The 23,311-nt window shown below is 47.8% G+C and overlaps 1 protein-coding gene across 1 annotated transcript in view; it reads left to right on the forward strand.

Annotated features, from left to right (window-relative positions):
- Positions 1 to 2,888: 2,888 nt before the first annotated feature.
- GFRA4 (GDNF family receptor alpha 4) overlaps positions 2,889 to 23,311 on the forward strand; it is a 76,270-nt gene continuing 55,847 nt past the window's right edge. Inside the window, exon 1 of the mRNA XM_080396823.1 lies at positions 2,889 to 3,496. Within this exon, the coding sequence (XP_080252949.1) occupies positions 3,241 to 3,496 (256 nt within the window). The 5' untranslated portion in view covers positions 2,889 to 3,240. The remainder of the gene's footprint in view (positions 3,497 to 23,311) is intronic.

Here is a 23,311-nt window from a genome sequence, read left to right on the forward strand (position 1 = left end):
TAACCGGTTTCACTCTCACAAGTGTGTTTATTTTAATCAGCATATTTTATGTGCCTTCTCTGCCCAGTGATTTCTCCACAGACTTACCCAAACAATCCTTTCTTTCATTGCCTTTGCTAAATCTGTTGTCTAGGGAGCAGCTTTTTGGGATAGGCCTAACATGAGCAACAATGGGATATTTTTCCACCTGACTGATCAATACCTTGATTCATTTGTAAGGAAAGGTAGCAGCTAATTTTTGGAGGGGTATGTGTATGTGCATGGATGGACTGTTTTTTTTCCTTAACTCTATTCAACTCAGCATCCACCCAATGACTAGGAGAAAGCCCAGATCTGGTAAATAAAGCAGGAAGGAACAATGATCCCTCTCTCTCCACAGTATGTGCAGCATGTCTCTTCTTGGTCGCTTTTCCCAGTGCATGGGTCCCCCTCCCCGCATACAAGTAATTACAGAAAAGGCAGGAAATGCCTCCCCATTGGGGTGGGCAGTGGGGGTTGTCTCTGCCTGGACTTTTCCCATCCCCAAAACCCTCTGCTAGTCTATTTTTTTTTTCTTCAGACTTAGGAAGAAATGTTGCTTTCATAGCACTGATTCCTTGACAGCTTCCCCTTGTCTAGAGGGGGAGGTTGTAGCTTGTCCTTCTCCCAGGAGGGGACAGCAAGGCTGTCTTCACATTGCCTCCTCTGGCTTTAGCTATGCAGGCGAAGGAGGTTGATGCAGCACCCCAGATTTGACCAAAAGGAAGGTTTTCCTGAAGCTTAGGCCTCAACAAGGGGAGGAGACACAGTGCCAGGGAAAGCAAGTCCCCATGTCCCTGCTCTCAGCAACCCCGTGTGAGGTAGGACACTGAGCCAAGCCCATCCCTTCCTTAATGCATGGTGTGATGGGGCTCAGATCACCCCCTTTGGTGCAAAGACATCAGAATATCTCCTTCCTGAGGAGAGGGCAGGCATTTTCCAAGGAAAATATTTCTTTTAATTTGTTAAAAAGCCCACAAAAACACACATATGTTCCAGTGATATAATTTTTCCTGGGCAAATAGCTACTTCAAAAATAGAGTACTAGAAAAGAATCTGAAAAATAATTAAAAATAATAATAAGCAGAAAAATCCAATCATTTCCCCAGTTTCCCAAATAGATGTTTCAATTGCATCTCATTGCAATTTCATTTTGAAATTTCCTTAAACATAATCATACTCTTCTTTAAGAAGTAAAAAAAAATAACCACCCCAAAAAAACCTCCACCACCTCAAGAGGAATGCTTTTTTTACTCAAAATCAGGTTTTATTAACACTTTCTTTTTCCCCACTGAATAGCTCAGCAAATGCTCATTTTGGATGTGAAATACAGTTATTAAAGAGATTCATTTATTTACTTTTTGATTCTGATGGAGGACTAGAAAACTCACTAAGTGAACAGCTGCAGACTGGAACACGGTAGCAACTTTGAAAAGCAGAGGAAGGCCAGGAATCACACTTTCCTCTTGATTTGCCAAGAGGGGGGGAAAAAAAAAAAGAAAGAAAGAAAAAGAAGTATTTTCTCCACTTCTTTATGCTTTTATACGTAACACTTACAAATGGCTGTATGAATTATTTCCCTTCAGTGTTTTGCTCATGAAAAATAAAAATGTGCAACTCCTCTGTTTTTCTAGGGGAACTTGCTGGAGGATTAATGAGGTGATGCCACAAGGAAATGCAAGTTAAGAACCCTGAACAGCTCCAGCGAAAAAACCTTCCCAGAGTGTTTAAATATCTGTTTAGCTAAAATACCTGACCCAGCAGTCAAGAAAAGCTCTCGCTGCAAATGTTCAAAAGCACTACCTGAGCTTTCAGTGGGGGAAGAAGTGCCCCAGTGCCTCTTTGAATCATCAGAGGAGTCCCTGTGTTAAGGAGAGAGACAGAAAAGGAGGGAAGGGAGGACAAAGAAAGGAGAGGAGAGAGGGAAAATGGAGGAAAAGGAGAAGAAAAAGAAGGGATAGAAATGGAAAAGAAGGGAAAAGTAGGGAAGAGAAGGAAAAGAAAGGAGAAAGAAGGGAAAGGAAGGGGAGGAAATGAAAGGAAGAAGGAAAGGGAATAAAGGAAAAAACCCCAAACACCCGAACAGGAAAAGAGACCTTGAAAAGGGCAAGCCTGCATTAGGAGGAGGAAGAGGGTGGCCACATTTACGGGATACTGACCTGGGAACAAGGCTTCTTACTCTGTCGGTCAGTTAATTACTGGGTGAACCTGAAGACATCACTTCACATTTTGTGTCTCAGCTACTCCATGCATGAAATGGAGGTGGCGGAAAACGATGCTCACTCATCATCATAAAGATTATGGAGCAAGGCTTTGCTGCTTGGCTTCCTAAAAGAGGGTCACCTGCTGGGACATGTGGATTAAAGGCAGGGGGTGCTGAGGGGTGGGAGAAGCACCAGGGGTTTGGTGGTAAGGGACCTTTTGCAGGGTCTGGATGTGCTCACGGGGAAGGAGGTGTGGGGACCAGGGTGGAGGGTTATGGAAGCACATATCCTGAATTTACAGAGGTGTTTTCTGGAGGAAATTTGGAAGTTGATCATGTTGCAAGGGATTAATGGAGGGTATCATGGCTGGGAAGGATGGTGGGATGTGGCCCAAGGTTTGAGGGCTGTGTCTCTGCTAGCAAACAGTCAAGACCAGGACACAAGTTCCAAGGGGATGGGACTGTCATCCTGAACGAGCACCTTGTCTGAGGCTGCAAAGGGATGGGGGTCTGGGGGTGGAGGGAATGCGGGGACCCTCCAGGAGGGCAGAAGGCGTGCTGGGGGCTGGAGAGGGTGAAAGGCAATATGTCCCGGCGTGCTTGGGGCTTGCCCAAGGCACAGGACCACCAGCTGCTCCGGGCTGGGGGCCAGCCCGCCCCCCCCTCCCCCCCGGCCTGGGGAAGGGGATGGGGAGGCGGGGAGGAGCGGGGCCGGCCCGCCAAGCCCCTCCCCACGGGGCCGCGGCCGCGGAGAGGCGGGGGCGGCTGCGGGGGCGGCTGCGGAGGCAGCGCGGGGAAGGCAGCGAGGGCTGCCCCGCAGCTCGGGCACGGCGGAGCCCGCACCCCGCGGACAGAAGTTGACTGCTGAAAAAGGAGCAATAAAGAAAAAAGGCAAAAAATAATTAAGGCAAATCAAATAATAAATCATAATTAAAAAAAAAAAAAAAAGCCAGGAAGCGCTCAACCCCTCCGCGGCTGCCCCGGAGGGATGAGGCGGAGCGCGGCCGGCGGCTGCGGGCATGACCCGGGGCCGGAGCGGGGCTGAGCGGCGGCGGTGTGAGCGTTGGCCCCGGAGGGCCGGGCCGGGGCGGCGGGGACGCCTCCCGCCCTGCCCAGCCGCCGCGCATCCTCCGGCACCGCCTGCGCGGGCCGTGCCGAGCCGTGCCCAGCCGTGCCGGGCCGCTCGGTCCGAGCCGTGCCGAGTCGGGGTGATCCGAGCTGCGCCGAGCGGTAGGATGAGGGGCGTCCTCTACTTCTGCACGCTGATCCTCCTGGGTGAGTAGCGCGTAGGAAGCGGGGGGACAACTTTCTGCCGGCGTTTGCTTGCCTGGGGGCATTTCGGCCACCCCCCATCCCCCAGGAGCGCTGGCGAGCATCCCCCAGCTTCCCGCTGCCTCCTTTGCTCTGGGATCTTTCCGACTGTCTGAATAGTCCTGTTCGCCGCGAAAATGGCTAAATTGCCCGGGAAAAGGAGCTCGGAGGGATTGTGTTGTTGAGGGGTGTGTGCGTAGGGGGGAAAGGCAGATTTAGCACAGCACCGGGAAGCCCTAGGGTGATGGGGAAGCTGGAAAATGGGGGTTCGGGGGCGGTGGGAGCGGGCGGGCAAGCCCCAGCCCCACCGCTGAGCTGTGCAGCACCGTGCGCCGTGTCCTGAGCGTCGACCTGACCCCGGCGTGGGTGCCTGTGTGTGCTCAGGGCTGCCCACCGCAGATTTCCTCTCTTTCCCCTAAAACTGGGCTGTCCTCAGTTGTTTGGGTTTTTTTTTTTCTTTCTTTTTTATTTTATTTACTTGCACCGGGAGCTAAGGACCCCAGATGTCTCTTCATCCCTATAGAAACTCCCGTCCGCTGTCACGGTTGGGAGCTGCTGTCCCCCGTGGGATGCCGCCCGTATCGGCGGGGATGCGGGTTGTAGCACCCGTGCTTTGAGCATCCCGCTGGCATCCTGCTTCTCCCCAGCTGGGAGTAGACGGTTCTCCTGCGTGCAGTTCCCGGGGCTCCCCGTGTCCCTGGGAAGAGCCGTGCGTGAAGGGGCTGCAGCTCGGGGGCTGGAGCAGCGGCAGCGGGCAGCCGCGGCTGGGAGCTGCCTTGCTGCCTGGTTTTGCCTGCCTGCAACCCCGACAGCTCCCCTTTGGATATTTTAATTTAATGTCCCCCACTCCACCCTCTGTGCTTCTTTGAGATATCAAACCCAAGAATGAGTCTGTACTTAAATACACCTGGAAAGACTGGGAGTTGGGGGGGGGGGGGGGGGGGGGGAAAGGCGGCAGGAGGTAGGATGCGCCGGTCCTCTTCGGATGGTCACCGGGGAAGAAGAAGGTCTTGGGATGTTATAGAAGTGGCTGGGACATCCCAGCCGGCCCGGCATTGCCTCCTCCGCATCCCGACCATTCCTGCCGAGAGCCCACCTCCTTGGGAAGACCACGAGTAGGTTTTTTCCCTCTGTGGGGAAGGCTTTGTCAGAGCTCCAGGTAACTCCTTTTGCCGGCTTTCCCTGTCACTAGATGTCAGCAGCAGCAACTCTTGCGAGTCCCGAAGTCGGGGGAGGTGGTGGTGGCGGTGGCGGTTCGACCCCCCAAGGGGGGGCATCTCCAGCCAGGGAGTGCTTTGCTCCAGGGCTTTGGAGCTCAAGGAGACCTGAACATGCCCCAGGTTGGGATGGCTGCTGCCTCGCAGGGGCTGGAGCTGTGCTCTGGGGTAGGGAAGGTCTCAGCCTCCCTCAGAGCTGGGGATTTTTCCTGCAAGGCTCACGGGGCCTCTGGGTGGGAGTCCAGGTCTCTGCAGGATCCATTTTCCAAGTGGTTCAGATTGACTGACTCACTGATTGACTGCCTGATTGACTGGTGGGATGATTGATTTTCTCTAGAGAAATTGGACTTAAAGAAAAGAGCAAATGGCCAGCTCTCCATTGTCAGCAGTGCATTTGGGAATAGTGGGCAGATGTTAAGGATTCACTCATTGCCTCCGGTCCAAGCCAGAGCAAAGTCATCAGCTAGTATTCACCTTTTGGCCTTCTGGTCTAGGGGTCTCCAGAAGGACTGAATCTCAGCTGCAGGCTCAGCACCATCCCAGCAGATGCCATTCAATGCCCTCAGCCTGCTCTCTAGGTATTTTCTAGATGTTTGTGTTACAGATGGACGAAGGCTGCTTGTTTAGATGTGCCTGGGGAGATCCCCCTCAGGGATCAGGGGTGCTGGGCTGTAGGTGGCAGCTGCCACGACTGCAAGCATGGCAATTCCCAGCTTCATCCACGCCGGCTGCACACCATGTGGACTGCAGTGTGAGAGGCTTGCTTTTTGTGTGTCCACCCCCTGCCATTTTTTGGGATGATCCCAGGTGGAGAAGGCAGCTTGGAGAAATTAGGGTTCTCTGAGGTGGGACTAGGTAGCATCAGCATCATCCAGCCTGGACAGAGAGCTCCCGCAGCTACTCCATACCCAGCTCTCTGATGGCACAGGCATGCAGAGTGACCCTTCAACTTATACAGTTGAACAGTTTTAATTCTCCTCAACCACTTTTCAGCCGGATCAGCTCCCTGACCTGTCTCACCAGTAGCAGCGGCAGGGACAGAACAGGGCAGCACACAGCTGGGGACAGGGATGTGGCTTTGGTGAAGTTCATTGCTGCTGTAGTGTCCCCTGATATTTCCTTGCATGTGTGTTACTGGCTAGGAATCCCGTCCACAGGACAGTGGTGGGGCATTCAGGAATACTTTATTTAAAATCAGTGCTCTAGAAAGCAATGATATAATGAAATATAAAGAATATAATTGATTTTACAAGGACACCGGGTTACACCTGTAACTAGCCCCCAAAGCATTGCCCATCCCTTGTGCATCTTTCAGAGGACACAGCAGTCCCCGCACTAACATAGTAAGAATTGAAGGATGAGAATGAAAATCTGGGCTAGAGTTGAAAGCAGTAGTTTGCTGTCACGTCCCCATGGGACCAAGAGCCATTTCTGGACCACTTAGATGGTCCAGGATCCTGAAATGGCATCTGGGCTGTCTTTTGCCGACAACTGCTGCGTTTACCTGGCAAGTTTTACTGCACTTGGTCGTTAGCATAATTTCTGGCATATGTTTCCCACAGGCTCTTCACAGATGCAATCAAACACAAGAGATTGTCTGGCGGATTTTCACCTGGTTTGGGAACTCAGATCCCAGGGGGAGAGCAAAAATCTCTTGAAGAATGCGTCTGTGCATGTTGAGAGAGGGAAATGCTCCTTAAATTAGTGCCTTTGTCAGTTCTGACAGGAGCAATCCGTTATTTGCATCAATAAGAATGTGATATTTATGTCTCTCTGTATTGGTGCAGAGGAGAAATAAAACTTCTCCCTCAACAGGCTGTCCTCAAACACCATGCAAATTCCTCTGCAAGGAGCTTGCCTCACCCATAAAGTATTTTTTCCAGAGCTCTGGAGCCTTAAATAGTAATTACTGCTAGATAAAAATTAGTACTAGTTCAGTCTAATAATTAGTATGAATTACTGTGATAGTGTTTTATTTTGCTTTTGGAGACAGAAATACCTTCTCTGCCTTCCTGGCAATTTCCACAGATGATGACTTCTATTGTGGCTGAAATTCCCTTCGTCATTTTCACACAAGACTTGCTCATTTTTATAACTTTCCACTTGGTCATTTTTAAACATGACTTATAATGTCACTAAACTTTGCCACCTTTTGATAAAAATACTTTGCTACCAAAATATCCATGATCCCTTTTTCCCTCCACTGGATTTTCTATTCCTTTTGCTTCCTTAAAAAAACCAAAGTGACCTTTTCCTTCTCAACCCAAAAGTGGGAGAGGAGAAATTCAAAGGTAGTTCTCCTGCTAAAACAATATTTTTAGAAGGACGCTTTTCACTGAAAAAATCAAAAGGAACAAAACTATGAAAAGCTTGTTCATGTCAATCTTCAGTTCAGTACAGCTCCCTTGTTTCAAATGCATCTGTCAAAATCCCCCCTGGTAACACCTCCTGCCAGTGAACTTCAAGCCTGGATGGGCTGATGGTGGGAGCTGTGATAGTGGGTGAGGGAAGAGGGTTGGGAAGGCATTTCCACCACCTAGTTGAGGACCGCCTTCATCCCTTTTGACTATCACAGCTTTAAAGGTTCAAATATGGGTGTGCTGGGTCTGGAGTCCTGGTGTAAGCAGGGTGGAAAATCATGGTTGAGCTGAAGAATTTGAGAGGTGGATGGGAAGTGGAGCCATGGATGAGCATTAGGTCTTGGAGGTGGAAAAGAAGGAAAACCAAGTTTGGTGTGACTGGGCGGGAGAGTGTGTCCAGGAGGCGGTTGTGGTGGTCAAGGTGATGGAGGGCAAGGACCGAGGACTGTTTTATGGAGAGCAGGAAGGGTTTACAGAATGTGAAGCTACCATTTGTCCTGGGTAAGAACCTAGGATTGCCACGAGGAACAAAAAATGAGCATGCAGTAAGGATAGGTATCATCTAAGGTGACATTATGTGTAAATCACCTGTGGCTCCTCCAGGATTTGCATCTAATAACAAATGATGCTACAGCTGGCTGTTGCTGAGCTGTAGTGAGCTTGCTAGGTATTAAAAAAAGTTATCTTCATGAATATTTTCACACATCTCCCTGCATCTTACTGGAGCTGAGCTGGTAAGAAGTCCTACTCCAGCTGCAGATCTGCCTTGGAGGTCCTGCAGTCCCTCAGCAATGACACATCTTTCCCTGGTGCTGGGAATGGCATCCATGCAAGGTGCAGGTCATGGGCAGACCTCTGGTGTGTCCTCAGAGCCTGATCATCTCCTGTGCTCTCTGGTTCACCTGACTGGAGCTGTTGGGGGGACTGGGATTTAGCTGCCTGCAGGAGGTAGCTCGAAGGAATGAATGACCCCCAGAAATAGAGACTGAATAAATACCTTTGGGCCCCTTGTCTGCTGCTTAACTGTCCTCATGGGGGAAAAAGTGTTTCCCTGTGTCCTCTTGGATTAGATATGTATTCCCCAGCTCAAAACTCCCTTGGCAATATCCTGTCACTCCTGAGTCTCACCCCTTTTCACCTGCCTTCATGCGAATCCCTCTTTTTCCTCCACAGGTAGCTCCTCAGTGCACATATTCCTCTTTCTGTCCAAAGCCATCTGGAAAGCAGTTTGCATGAAAGATGCAGTGAAAATAGTTGTGCTGTGGTTTTGATTTATCGAATCCAACTGGAAAATCCTGTCTGCAATACCTGCCCTCACTGAGAGCTTTGACAGAGTTATTAGCAGCTCTCCCCATGTGACTGCTGACATATGGGTTGGGGGGTCGGTTTGAGACACAAGTGCAGGCAGCTGGTTTCAAGATGACGGGTCCAGTTTACTGAGGAGAAAGGAATGGGGCAGGTTTTCTGGTGCTTCTTCCAAAAGCAGGATCAAATTGCTCATCTTGCATACATCGCCAGGCTAAGCCATCTATTCTTTGCCCCCAAGGGGATGGAAGTCCACTTTGGGATGGGATTTTAAACAGGTCCAGATGCTAAAGGGCTGTGAGTTAAGACCTTGAGAAACTGGTGGGTTTTGCTTTCCTCCTCTCTTCCCATGACTTGTACAATGAAGAAAAAGGCCGAGTGCAAAATTCGAGTCAAGATTCAAGTTTAATGTTTCTGTCTAAGCCACAGGTCTTTAACGGTAAGCGGCCCATGCTGCAGCCCGCCTTGCAGGAAGCATTGCACACACAAGTTTCAGATCTCTTCTGCCTCAAGGGAATTTAGCTGCTAATGGCTGCAAAACCCAGAAAGGGTGGAGGTGCCTGTCGGAAGTGCTCAACTCTTCAGACAGGCAGCAATGGGAGCATCTTTGCAAGTCCCTGTCTGCGTGATCTGAGGTCTCCAGAGGCTCAGAGCTGAACTGGACCCAGAAAATGCTCGGGACAGGTCTTGGGAGAGCTCCAGGGTGCCTTCAGAGATGGCAAACTGCACGCAAACTCTGCAAAGTAATCAGGCTTTGCTTCAGGCTTTGCATCAAATGAGGCTGGCTGATGCCTCTGCAGCAGCCACCTGGGAAATCCCATCATCCTTGATTAATCAGAGCAAAAGAAACACAGGGCAGCTACAGCCTCATGGGAAGGGAGCCTTTACTTGGATGATGGCTGTGAATTTTTTGGAGCAAACCTGGTGTCTAGGCCACCACTCGTACAGAGTTCATGTGGTCCCATTCGTGAGAATTTTACATAAAAAGTCAAATCAATCATAAAGGGGTTTGAATTTTTCAATTCATCTTCTTTTACCTTGGCAGACTTTATTGAATGTTTTGCTATATTTTTTTTCCCCCTCCTGCTACCCATACTGGAGGCTCCATAAATATCAGCTCCACCATGTTTATAACTATAATTTTTATCCATTGCTCATCTGCATCACCCTTAACTGGTGCCCAAGACCTGCAGATTGGTTCCCAAAGTGTTGGCTGTAGATGCAACAATTTGCCTTGCAGCCAACCTGCCCCCTTCTTCAGACTTGCCCCAGAGAAAAAAGCCAGGAGGAAACTCGTGGCTTCTCAGAGCTACCTGTCTCTGTGACTTTGGATAAACAAGTCTTAATAACAGGCTAGCTATTTCTTCCGAGATTTTAACTTCCATGCATGTGAAGAAAAATGTGCCTCCCCCTGACAGCCTTCACAGCAATATCTCTCAGATATTATACAGCTGACTCGGTTACCTGCAATCTGGAAATAGGTAGCAGATGTCTCCTGTAGCACCACACATTTTTTCCTCTGTTGCTGTCTGTGTTTTCCTTTAATGTTCAGTATGTACAGCAGAAGGCACCTTAAAAAGGTGTCACAAGGCATGAGGTGACATAAATCCATGCACACGGAGTCTTCTGTAATAAAGGCTGCAGGTTAGGAAGATGTGTTTGCCATCTACTAATGGAGAGGAGAGCAAACCAGCATGTTGAATTATTAGACAGGGCTTGGAATGAATCAAAGCCATTTGACCTGTTTGTGTAAAGCTCCAGACAAGGCTGAGTTTGCCTAAGTGTTTCCTCTGCACGGTGAGGAATTACACTCCTGCTTGCAAGGGTTAGTTGATTTGACACATGAGTTATAGCAATTTCATGGTAGTTTTGTTTTTTTTCCCCCTTCCTCTTCCAATCCATTTGTTTTGTTTCTTCCTCTGGGTAAGAGAACATAACCAGCCAGGCTGCTTGAGAGACAAACTGCACACCTTGGTGTGCCTGTCACAGCCACATCATCTTTCGGAGACAGGGCACAGGTAGAGCCATCTCAGCTGAGCTTTCCTTTGTGTGGGAAAAAGTGCTCAGGGGGTCACGGTGCTCACAGCCTATAAATACCTTCGAGGGAGTGGAAAGGCATTGTTCTCCACCTTGCCATGAGCTGGAATAAGGGGGAACTTGAGCTGTGTGTTAGGAAGAAAAGGTTTTATTTCAACCAGGACATCAGGTTACTGAAAGGAAGGGAGAAGAGCAGATTTCTTTTGGGTGAGGGGATGACTCGGGGGCTAGAAGGCTTTAGCAGACCTTAAAGCCACAAGCTGTGCTGCCCCAAGAAACTCCTGAAAGGTGGTTGGGTGCTCCATTCCCAGAGGATTTCCTGGTTTTCCCTATTAAATTAGAAAGCTCGTCTCCTTTTTCTGATGATTTAGGATGTTAATTTCAGAGAAAAGCTGATGGAAATCTCCTGAGACCCAGATGAGGAACTTCTCTAGGATCCAGCCTTAGGGAGTCTGCTGCTGTTTTGGGAAAACAATTGGGAATTGCATTAAACTGGCAACATGAGACTTCTCCATCAGGGCCAGAAGGTGTATGAAGGGAACAGCGGGGAATGTCCTGAGCTGATTCTGATCTGAAAGTGGGAAGTGGAGAAGAGAGGTTGGACAGAAGATGCAGGTGAAGCTTAATAGGCAATCCAGAAGCTGGGAGGAGGAAAGTGTAGGACTGTAAAGGTCTGAGGGCTACTCTGGAGCTGGGGAAGCCCTAAGGGTTGGATTCCCCCATCTGCAAAAGGTGATGTGAGTCTCCACAGGCGAAGTGCATGTGAGGTGACAACTCGGGGACCAATCCATCAGCGTGGAGTGTGGAGGCATACGCACTGGGTAAAGCAGCTTCAGAGTTACCACCCTCCTGGGACTAATGCAAGGAAATTTATCTTCCTCTCCTCATATAGCTTCATTCTTTCTCCCTACAGACCCAGCCAGGCCAATGCTTAAAGTGTGCTGGAAAGCCTGTTAGTAATTAAGTACCTGACTCGAGGGGGTCCGGAGCTCTAGTTGAGTTTGTTATATGCTATCACATTACCAATAAATTTTCATTATAGTCAGATAGGGCTAGAACAAAAAAGCAAACAAACAAATGAACAAAACCCCCTCCCAAATAACAAAAAGAAATCTGGTGAACTCCCCCAAAAGTGCCTAATCTGCAGGTTGAATGCTGTGCCACTGGGTGAGGAATTACAGCATCTGTTTCTGGGTGTCTCTCAGGTTTTGGAAAATGATGTAAACTCACTGCCTCACAGTGTAAAATAAGGTTATTCCTAAGGTAGGGAAATTATTATGAGGCAGAGACAGTGCTGCATTTGACCTGGGATATTTGTGCTTGTGTGAAGCAGCTAACTACAAGCTGGGACCAAAATTTCTCATCAGCGTATCAGGAACAATGTGACATTTAGCAGCACCTGCTGTGCACGTGTCTACTGAGCTCTTATTTTGGTACTTGGTCAGGAACAGAATTCAAGTGCAGTAACTGACTAATCTGCTCTGAAAATCTTCCCATATCCCTTACACAGGGATCAGTGATCCTGCTTTGTGCTGGGATTAGAGATGTGCACTGCTAAAAGAGAAGGGGCTGAATTCAGCAATGTGCCACCAAGGCTGAAGCAGCCGTGGGGAGCAAAAAAAAGCTACCTCCAATACAAGAGCAGGCTGGAAAACAGAAAGTCATTCCCCCAGAAAAATACTGGGCTTTTGATACAGTTTGGCTTCCAAACAACAGTGACAAATCAGGGATTTTAAAAATTGCAATAAAATACAGCAAGTGGAAAATAAAATGCTTATTAAGGATAATTCCAGGGGAAGTAAAATGAGGACTAAAATAAAGCCCCAGGTGCTTCTGTTCCATTTTGCCTGCTTTTAATAAGAAAACAGAAAAGGGTCTTCCCAGAGTGACTCTGGACAGGAAGAGAAATAGACTGTTTCTCACTTGTTCCCTGCCCATGCACCAGAAAGGGATGGTCCCGCAGGCTGCAGGAGATGGGTTTCGGTTCACCTGGTTTTCACCTGGGCTTCTGAAATTTGCCTTTAAATCAGTGGAGACAGGTTTACAGGTCCAAAGGGACATTCACCCTCTCTACAGATCAATGTTGTCTCTAAGGACTATGAAACAAATCCAGGGGACAGTTTTAAACCTTGCTTTGGCTTAGCTTCAAGTTCAATAAGAAGAACCCCACCTAAGCCACCGAGGTTTCTTGTCCTCCCAGAGAGCAGCTGGTGATGGAGGGAGCAGTCAAGGAGCCATCATTTCAATGCACCCAGCTAAAACAAAAAACCACAAAGAAAGTAATATTAAAATGCTATTTAGCACTTTATTTTTCTGCCTGCAGACCTCAGATTTTCCTAGGGAACACATTTTCCCATGGTTAAAAGAAAGAAAGAAATCCAACAGGAAATTTCCAGCCTTTCACAGACCTGATGGCTCCAGGTACAGTGATAATGGGAAGTCCCTGGTGTTGGTGACTCTGCTGGGGTCACGGAGGCCACTCATAAATCATGCAGAGCTCAGGAGCCTTTGGAGCCATGGGAATTTGATTGTCACACCAGTTGAAATCCCTGAGGTTGTTCTGGCCATGGCCAACCAGCCACCTCCTGGGCACTGGTCAGGAGCTAGCACAAGCCAAGGACTATTCCCAATCAGTTTGCAAACGGTTGCTCTGTTTTGAAGGGGAAAAGAGTTTAACAGCATGAATGCAGCAGTTCTGGGTCATTTGGACCAGCACCTTGAGTTTCCTTAATTAAGTAACTTAGGCACAGCACGAGAGACCACCCTTTCCCTTCCAGCCACTGTCCATTTCTCAGACAGCCTGCAGATGTTGCTGGACAAATAAGTTTCAGCTTATTCTCTTTCAGCCCCCTGTATTCACTTTCCTTTCTGCTGCTTCCAGCTCAGAAGGCAGAACACTAACACTGACATGAGATAATATAAAATAAATTGTAGTGCTGGCTAATTTGTTCAGAAACAAATAAATCCCCATTTCTCATGCACGCAGGTACATGCAAACCTGCGTGCATGCAGACCTGGCAAGAGGCTGGGGATGTGCATGGACAGAGTGAGTCCATCAGAAGTTTCTTGCAGAGGTTGTGCAGTGGCTGTATCAGCTCTGAAATGTCCTCTCCAACAGGCAAAGCCTTTCTTGGCTTGCCATTGCAGTTAGCATGACCTCGTGAAAGATAAGACACATGAGAGAAGTCTGAGAAAGCTTGATTTATCCAGAGTTGAAAAGGGAAGAAAGACACAGAAGAGAACATGATCACACTCTATAAATACCTTCAAGGTAACCATGCAAGGAAAGGAAGAGGATTAGTCACACTTCTGTAAGACAGGGAGGGGAGGAGAGGGAGCAACAGCATGAAGCAGAGAAAGAAAAAGTTTTAAGTGTGTGGAGCAAAACATTTAAGCTATTTTTCTTTCTCATTTTTGCTGGAAAAAGAAATTGCAGGGCCTTAGTTTGGGCTAGGCTTGAGGTCTGATGTAATTTTTTTTCAGGAGAATTGTGGGTCATGGACATGAGGATTAAATGGTGCATCGTTGTGTAAGATCTACGGGTCCTAGGTGCATCCATGAGCTAAACAAGGGGCCTGTGTAGCCTCCAAGACAGCAACAGCGTCACTCGGTGCATGGTCACCCTGCTGCCTGGTACGCTTGGAATTGGGGGTTGGCCAAAGTTCTTTCGCCTCCCCCTGCCCCCTCTTCCCTGCAGCCCATATATCCCCCACTCATGTTGAAGGTACCATGGAAAGTTGGTGCTGATCAACCCATAGTCTTAATGGTCATTTGATGGTAGAGCTGGGACGTGGCTTAGTGATGAATGATGAGTCTGGGTCAGCCAAGAGGCTTGGCTAGCCCTGGGCTTTGCCTGTTGTTCATAAGTGGTGAGGTGGCTCCTTCCCTCCAATAAAACAGCCTTGCTTTTGCTGTCTTAGACCTGGTGTCACCCTCTCCACCTCCTAGACCCTCCCTGCTCCCAGGACAGAAAGCTTCCTGACCTCACACCTGGCCCCATCCTCCCTGGAAATGGAGGTGAGGAAAGCAGGAGCATTCATGCAAACTTCCTGAGGGACTGGCTCCAAGTCAGGCTTGGACAATCACTCTTATTGTCACCTTCCATTACGCTGAGACTCAAAAGTAAATGTTCTCCAAAAATTGTGGGTAGCTGCTGCCAAGATCTTTCCCTGTCTCCTCAGGCAAGTGCCAAGAACTCTTTCTTCTCATAACAAATCAACCAGCCAAATATAGGTGTCCCTGGAGAAAACCCTTCAGGCTAGTAAGAATTAACGAGTTGATTCAACTAAAGGTAAACAAGATAATTATGCTGTTCTTTAGCCTGTGGTTTCCTGAGAAAATGAATCTTGTATATGTGTGTCAGTCTGCCCACTCCAAATAATTTTTGTCCCCGCTGGCCAGGTTAGGTAGGTTTGATAGTCTCAAAAGATAGTCAGAACCCACAGACTGATGTGAAATCGGCTGTGGGAAAGGGAATGAGCTCCTAATGTTGCCCACTGGAGGAAAAGTTAGTGACCTTCAGAGCAGAAAAGGTGCATGTGAAAGCAGATGTAGAAATCCAGGCTCCTTTCATAGTGCTGCTTACTTTTTCCCAGCTAGGCAGTGAAGTGTCCCATGCAGATCTGTGTAGAGCCAAAGAATCGGCTTCCTGGGACCCTGAAGGCATGCAGCCTGCAAGTCCAGGCAGAAAAGGCAAAGTGAGAACTCTACATGGGTTCAGGACTGCTCCCTGGAGGTAAAAGCAGCTGAGCAATGTCAAAGGGGAAACATGGTCCTGTGGGCATTAACTATAGCAAAGAGGCCTGGCCATGGATGGTCCTGTGATGTGCTGCCTCTCAGGTGATGCCCAGGACCTTGGTCCTGTGCCATCTGCACTTTCTGAGGAGGGCTACATTTTCCACAGTGATGGATATTAGCATGGAAATTTGCAGGAACTCCCCCAGATTGTGTTTGCTTGCTGTGGTTCACCTTGAACGTGCCAAGGATTCAGAAAAATTGCTCAGGGGGAGCAGGTAACTGTTGGTGATGATGGGAATTGGGGAAAGTGCAGGCTGCTCTTCAGAGGGTCCATGGGGCCGGGTTAGATGAAGTCCGCCTGGTTGGACAAAGCATGGACAACAGGGAACACCTGGTTGTGGTAAGACTTTCCATCAGCTTCAGGATGTGCTGCAGCTCTGCTTGCACCTCCCACGTGCCGCTCTGGTCAGATGTGGCATGCAGCTTTTTTGATCTCCGTCATCTGATGTGTTGGGTGGCAAAGGTTAATGGCATGGCATGCAATGGTCGATAGCTGTCGACTGCAATAGATATTGTGACAGCTGGCAGCAAGGAAGGGACAGGCATTAAGTAAATTGGCTGGTGCTTTCTCCACTTCTGCACATATTATTTGTGTGCACCTGTCTGAACCTCACTGCTTGTTCCCCTTGTCCCATGTCCTGCTGCCCCACAAATTCAGGGGCTGGTCCAGAGGCGCAGAGCTTTGGATCTTCCCTGTAGTATTCTATATAGAAATCACAAGGTAAAAGATCAGAAGGAAAAAAAAAAAAGTAATAAAACAGAGGGAGGGAAAAAAATGTTCCTGCATGGTGTTTTTGTTTTCTAACAATGTTGACATTATGTGGAGTAACCGAGTATAAAATCTGCCTATCGTTTGGGAGCTGGTGTGCAGAAAAGATGCTGTTATCTGAGCCTTTTATGCCTCTTTACCCTGTCTGGATCAGAGGAGATAAATGTGTAGATAGGAGCTGAGGCTCCTATCTTTATTTAAGCTGTCAAGTAATGCTACATTATTTTATGCTGATTGTTATAGAAAGCCTCCACAAAGAGATATATGTTTCTATATTCCCCCATGTTTTCTATTTTAATCTATAATTTAATAATAAAAGAGATGTATTTCTCCGTATTATTTTTATTTGTAATGTTAGTGCTTCTCTTTCACTCTTTTTTTTCAAATAAACATTCACAGACACAAAGCACTTAAAATATGCACATAATCAATCTTCTCTGTTCTCTTTTGGTCTCCCTTTTGACTATTATTGCAGTCATACTTAAATTTACGCATTAATGCAAAAAACATTTTTAGTATAAAACAGATTCCCCGTGGGGACGGCAGACTCATGGTGAGCACGTACGCATGAATGCATGGCCATCGTTATATTCAGGCACATTCCCACACTGCTCCCACACCCGTGTGGCTCACATGGCTAACGTTAAGCACACATGAAATGAGGCAAAAGCCACATCTGTTGATGTGACATAGTCAATAGAGACAGGAACAGGTCAGAACAGGTTGCCCAGAGAGGTGGGAGATGCCCCATCCCTGGAAACATTCAAGGCCAGGCTGGACAGGGCTCTGAGCGACCTGATCTGGTTGCAGATGTCCCTGCTCGTGGCAGGGGGCTGGACTAGATGGCCTTTAAAGGTGCCTTCCAACCTAAACCATTCTCTGATCTTATTCTAAGCATCCTTAAACCCTGTCCTAGTGCCTGATCTGGTTTATCTATCAGCTCACTGACATAGCTTTGGCTCCTCCTGTCCAGAGTGTCTTGACACGCTTAGGAGGTATGGTAGAGCCAGGACACATGGGTAAAGGTGCCTGTGCTTTGACACCAGTGCCGAAGATTTTGTCCAGGCTTGTTTTATGCAGTAGCACAGATAAAACCCAAGACGCTGTCAGAAGCACAGGGCTGACCTTGGTTTCCAAAGAAATGCTTTCCACTGGGAGTTAGCCATTTCGCAGCCATTCCTCAATGCAATGTGGATGCTCTAAGGCCAAGTTACAGCTGGGGCAGCAGCCAACAAATGTGAACAGGAGATACACAGGGCACAGAGCTTTGCTTGGGTAAGTCCATGTTTGACCTCCTGCTTCTTCACAAGCACTGACAAGGACAGGGACTTTCTCTTCCTTTCTTCCGGCTGAACTCCTCTTGGTTTGTCCTGTATGTACCCCTGTGTGGCCAACTATCCAGTAAACCCAATGCTTTGAAAGGGATTGTTGGAAAAAACAAGTGGTTGACATATTGAAGGATAGGGAGAGCATTGGAGCCCAAGACTGAATTTTGGGGGCCAGGAGGGACAACGGAGATGCCATTCTGGGTAACTAACCAAATTTGTAATCACAGAGCTTTCAGAGGTAAACTAATCACTTTGATATTACATGACATTATTAACATGCTGGGGTTGACTTACACATCAGGGCCTGGACAGTATCTTCCAAAATATTGAGATGTCTTCATCATATTAGGGCACTGAGCTTCCCATAGGTTTCTATGACAGTTAGGTACCTTAGAAGGAAGTAGGTCATGAATACCTATGGGTCTGGAGCCAGCTATCCAGTGTATGTCTAGGTCTTGGGTGAGTTTGCTTGAGTTGAGACCATAACCATGATTTCTCTGCAGTTTGGTCTCTCTAAGGTTTGTGACCGTACCTGCTTGAGACGTTGGTGTAGGCAGCAGTCAAATGGCTCCAGACCACATCATAGGAACTGCTGATGGTTGGAGCAAGCAAAGGGCTTGTGAGCTGTCTTCCTCTTGAGTTTAACAAAGGTCCTTGAAAACGTTGCATCTCGCTTCTTCCTCTGCAAAAATATGTCTCAATCATCTTAAGTCACTTAGAATCATTTGTCTTTTGGGGGAAAGTATTTGCCTTCTGCTTTGTTTTTATTTTGAAGTTAAAAAAAATGTAACAGCCCTTACTGACCTCCAAATATTTAAAGGGCAGATAGCACAGCAACACTCGGAAACATCAGTTTGATTGACCTGAGGCTGTAGCTGGGCTGGGCTGTGTGACCAGACCATATCTCCTGAGGTGCAAGATGACCACCTGATGTGCAAATGTCCTGCTGGGGAGCCTGGCCTTCAGGAGAGAAGGGTAACTAAAGCTGTTTGAACAACTCCCAAGCAGCAACTTGGCAGCATTTCAGATTTAAAATAGTGAGACAATTAGTGGAAGTAGTTTCAGTCTCGATTATTTCCCTCTTATGGCAGAAAAAGGATCTGTGGAAAACTGGGACAGTTTCTTTCCAAGTGCGTTGAAATCGTATTCAAAGGGAAAATGAGGGAATCACAACATTGGCCCAACACTTTCCACTCCTGCATATCTGAACCCTGTGCCACTCAGCACCCACCTCTGTCCACGTTCTTCTCAAGTCCTGGCTATAGAAACCATAGTAGGAGTTAGAAGGGTTGTCAGCAGCATTTTACAACCCAGCCCCTAATATCCAAGCCATAGGAGTTATATTATTTAGAAAAAAAAAAAAAAAAAAAAAAAGGGGAAAGTGGACAGCTATATAAGGGATTCCATCTGCTCCCATGTAAAGACTCCCGAGAGAAAAAATTCTATGAAAAGCAACCAGGAGTCACCGAGACTAATGCAGACAGGTCTCCAGCCTAGTGATTTTTTTTTTTTTTTCTCATTTGTGTCAATATTACCGTGTTTAAACCTCAGATCATTCTACTGCTGTCAGGTCAACGGAGCTGCAGGGTGTTTCTTGACCTTCCTCACTTTTCATGGTGGCAGTGGGAGGGTTGTTCTTGGAGACGTACAGGAGTCCAGCTTCATGGAGGGACTGAGGGCACAAAGACTACCTGCTGGTTCCTCCACACTGTGTTCAAAGCAAGGAGCAAAGTTTCTCTGCATTGCAAGAATGCAAAGTTGGAAAGGACCGTTTTGTCCTCTCCCTGCCAGTTTATAACTGGCATTTAGATCGGAAGGGTGCACAGACCATCTTTTCCCTCACATTTCCCCAAACCTAGGAAAACTCTGCAGTGCAAACTATGAACACATGCTCTCTGCACCCCCTGAGACATGGTGACTATTCCTGCCCACGCTGCGTGTACCCTGGGATATGAGCTCAGCCACACACCCAGCCATGCACACCGATGCTCTGTGTCCTTCAAGGACACTGCCACACTGCAAAGTGCAGGACAAGCTCAAGAATACACCGAAGCATTTTCTTCCCTAGGGACCTAGCATCCACGCTGCCCACATTGCTGCCCATCACCCAGCTGCAGCATAGGTCCACATTATCTACATGATGTTTTGGAAGAGCTTATTTCAGACTGGGAGGTCACCTTTTGTGGCCCTGGTCCATCCAGTCCGCCAATGTCTCTGCCTCCCAGAGAGCTCCATGACGGAGTTGTTACTGGGACCAACAGCACGGGCCATGGCTCTGTAAGGATGTAAGAGTAGTCTTAGTCCTACCAAGGACCTGAACCTCTGCTGAATGACACATATCCTTATTTATGTTTTTCTTCCTACACAAAGAGGGAAAATACATACATTTTTGGCTTTATGAAGGAAATTAACTAAAAGTGTACGCAAAGAAATGACCCATTTGGTGCCACTGCAAAGCTTTGTCCTCCTCCATCCCTGGCCACCTCCCTTGGCAGTTCATGGCAACCAACCTCTACCTGTGGCTGTGTCACAGGCCCTGAAAGGCTGTCTGTCTCCCCAAAGCCTGCTACAGGGAACCTCAGAGATCTGGTCTAATCAGCAGGTTTGCAGAGAAAATGAGATTTTTTTTCTTCCTGGCTGACTTCCATCAGCAGCAGCTCCAGCTCTCCAAGGCACATCTCAATTAATTAATACAGTCAAACCTTATTAGAGACAATCGTTGGCCAGAAATTACCAAGTCCTGAGTTCTCTTTGCTTTTCTCCTTGTTGTTTCTCACTTTTGCTTCCCTCCCCACTGCCTTTCTCCCCAGTGAAACATGTCCTGCCAAAGCCTGATGTAGAGTGGGAGCATCCTCAGTGTGCCATGGATGTTCAGCCCTTCTCCTAGCTCAAAGCCCTGCTGCCACTGAGGTTCCTGAGCAGATCTTGGCACAGCCTGGCCAGAAACTGTGCGGTCAGCTGAGGCTGGGCCGTAGCAGGTTACAGAAGTTGGGGTCCCAGGGCCGTTTTTGTCACCTCAAACTTAATGTTGGTGGAATAGCAGTAGGCGTTTCTGTCAGGCAAGTGAGAAAGTGACCCAGAAAGTCTCTGTGATGGGGACCACTGGATCCTGCAAGAGCTGAAAGCCCTCCAGGGAGATTGAGATTTGACCTGAGAGCCTCTGAGGCTCCTAAACAAGGGAGGAGAGAAGGAAGGGAGGAAGGAAAGAAGGGAGGACGGAGGGAGGGAAGGAGGAAGGAAGGAGGGAGGGAGGGAGGGAGGGAAGGAAGGAAAGAGGGAAGGAAGGAAGGAAGGATAGACAAAACCCAAACCCAGCACACTCCAAACCAAAGCACACATCAGCAAATAGAAATGGTGTTTGGTTTTGTATCACTAGCAACAACTATGGCAGAATTCCTCACCTGATTGTTCTGACACTTTGGAAAATACTCAAACACAGGCAGGACAGGGTATAGTCCTCAGGTGCCGTGTGGGATGCTGACAGAGGAAGGGCTGGGGCAATGCCGTGAAGATGGAGGCAGCAAGGTCCCCTGCCTGCCCTGCCTGTCACAAGATGCCGATTTATTGAGAGCATGTGCTGGGACTGGGGTTTCCTCCCTGGCTTAGCAGGAAGGGCCTGGGATACCCCAAGACCAGGAAGGTCCCCTTGCCTCATCTCCCACCCTAGAGCTGCCCCATGCATGAGTCACAACCATGAGTTAGTGGCGGAGCAACGTCTGGGCATGCAGCTTGCAAGAGCTCTGTCTGCCTCTGAGGCTGGGAAATGAGGCTGCAGGCGGCAGAGACATGGGTTGGAGGGTGGTCTGGGGTTCATCCTCAGCAGGGAGCAACCATGTCCAAAACCAGGCTGATGTCTCTCAAAACATGCTGGCACAGCAGGAGCAGAGGTGCTTTGTGAAGGTGGGTGAATGGGAGGCATTCTCCAGGGCTGTCGGAGCAGCACCTTTCAACAGCCTCAAGTTATTATTATTATTTTCTTTTAATATGAATGCAAGCACATCAGCCTTTCTAGGTGGCTTCATTAGCTACCCAGCACATCACCCAGAGCCTCACAGTTCTTGTCAAGTACTGACATCCCTGTCCCATGCTCATTGTGGAGTCTGAATTCCTCTAACTTCATCTCATGATGGAAAACAGGTTCAGGGTAGGATTAAAAAAAAATATCCAAAAGATAACAGCATTTGTTTTTCCTTACAGTCTCTAAATAACAGGGCAGATACCTGCCAGAGTCACTGACGCTTACACCCAGAGTAACTCAGTGCTATATCATGGTGATACAGGCAGAAACTGAGTCCCACCCTGGGTTTTATTGAGCGAAGTGAGGCACGCCTTATCCCCTATGTGTGTGGGAGGAGGGAATCCCTATCTTCCCCATTTTGCTTCTTCTTGACCGAACAGCAGAGAAACAAGAAAAGTGCTGCAGGGTCATTATTAAAGTTGATCAAACTTAAAACAAAATAAATTGACTAACAGCAGAAAAATACTTCTATTAAGTAAAGGTCTTGATTTGCCTGTTTTCATAAATGCATCAGGCTGTTTCTTTGAGTTTCTCAGTACATGTACTGTTCTCAGTATATGCCATTACATTTCCCAGGAAAATGGGAAAAACCTTTCTCCCCAAAATATTGTCAAACAGGGGATGTGCATCACTCTGCTGTGCACCTCACGGTTGGAGACCGCCGCAAGCTGCTCCCATGCCTGCTGCGCTGTTCATTGGGCTGCCCCAGTGGCTCGCTGCTTTCCCCCTTCTCAAACCTGGCCTTGACACTCAACATTTCTCCTTGAAAGCTTCAACTCCTAGAACAAGTTTTTTATAGGAGAATTAAATTTCTTTTCCCTGAGCAGCCATCTGTCATGCACAGGGAGAGATGTTAAAAAGCAAACTGCAGAAGACTGTGTCCTCCCATTCCTTTTGGGATGTAAACAGCCTTTCCCTTGTGCTGATCCCTTTCAAGGTACGTCCAGGCTGACTTTGCTTCTCCCACTGTATCTTCACTGTCCTGTGAGAAGGTTCTTTCCCCCTCAGCTGCATGCCATTGAGAAGACATCCTTCAAAACTCTCAAAACATGGGACAATGCAATGTATTTCCTAAATAAGTAAAGCATGGAGAGGTGGCTTCCACACCTTCTTGGAGACTGGGGAGCTCAGTTGAGAGATTTTTCAATATGCTGTAAGAAAACACAGTTGGAGAGGCAATTTTGAGGAAGGGAAAGTTGTCACCAGCCACCCCTGGTTCTGCTGCATTTCAAGACCAGTCAGAATATGGGCTAAGGATTTGAGCAGAAGACACAGCACATGGACTGGCTCAAATATGTAGACAGAGGATCAAAACCATTCAGATGAGGATGGAGAAGACCATGCCATGTGATGTACAGAGAGAGGCAATTTTAAGTGAGTTTTAGCAGCAGCATGTCTAAATTGCCTGAGCCTTGATCTTCAGCTATACAAAAAATGGAGTTGCAGGCTCCCAGCTCTTTGAGATTTTTTTATTTTAATGAAGAATGGGTACTTCAAAAATTACAGACTGAACTGGCAAAAGAAATGAAGGAAGTATGAGGCTCTAATTAAAACACCACAGTCCCTGTTTTGTTACTCATACAGCCATGAAAGCCGTAGAAAACTCAAATCAAGCTTTACATTTGATGATGCAGTGATTTTTTATAGCTGAAGTAACTTTGGCTGCAGTGGCTTATTATCAGCCTTCACAGAACCATACCTGCCTTCTGGAGGCTGTGAACCCTCCTGGTCCCTGGAGGGACAGAGGGCTATTTCTGGTGACCCTTTTCAAATCAAAGATGCTGTCGCACAGAGGAGGTACCAGGGTGCCTGAAAGCAAAGGCATCTTTGGAGAGGTTCAGAGCACATGTTTAGAGATGAAATTTTCCTAGTGCGCTGTCTGGGAGCAGAGAAATGTGAACGGGATAACAGATTGCAGCCTTTTAAAAGCAAGGCTGGGAGCTGTAAA

Source organism: Falco punctatus, assembly GCF_963210335.1.
Source record: "Falco punctatus genome assembly, chromosome: 1".
Lineage (NCBI taxonomy): Eukaryota > Metazoa > Chordata > Aves > Falconiformes > Falconidae > Falco > Falco punctatus.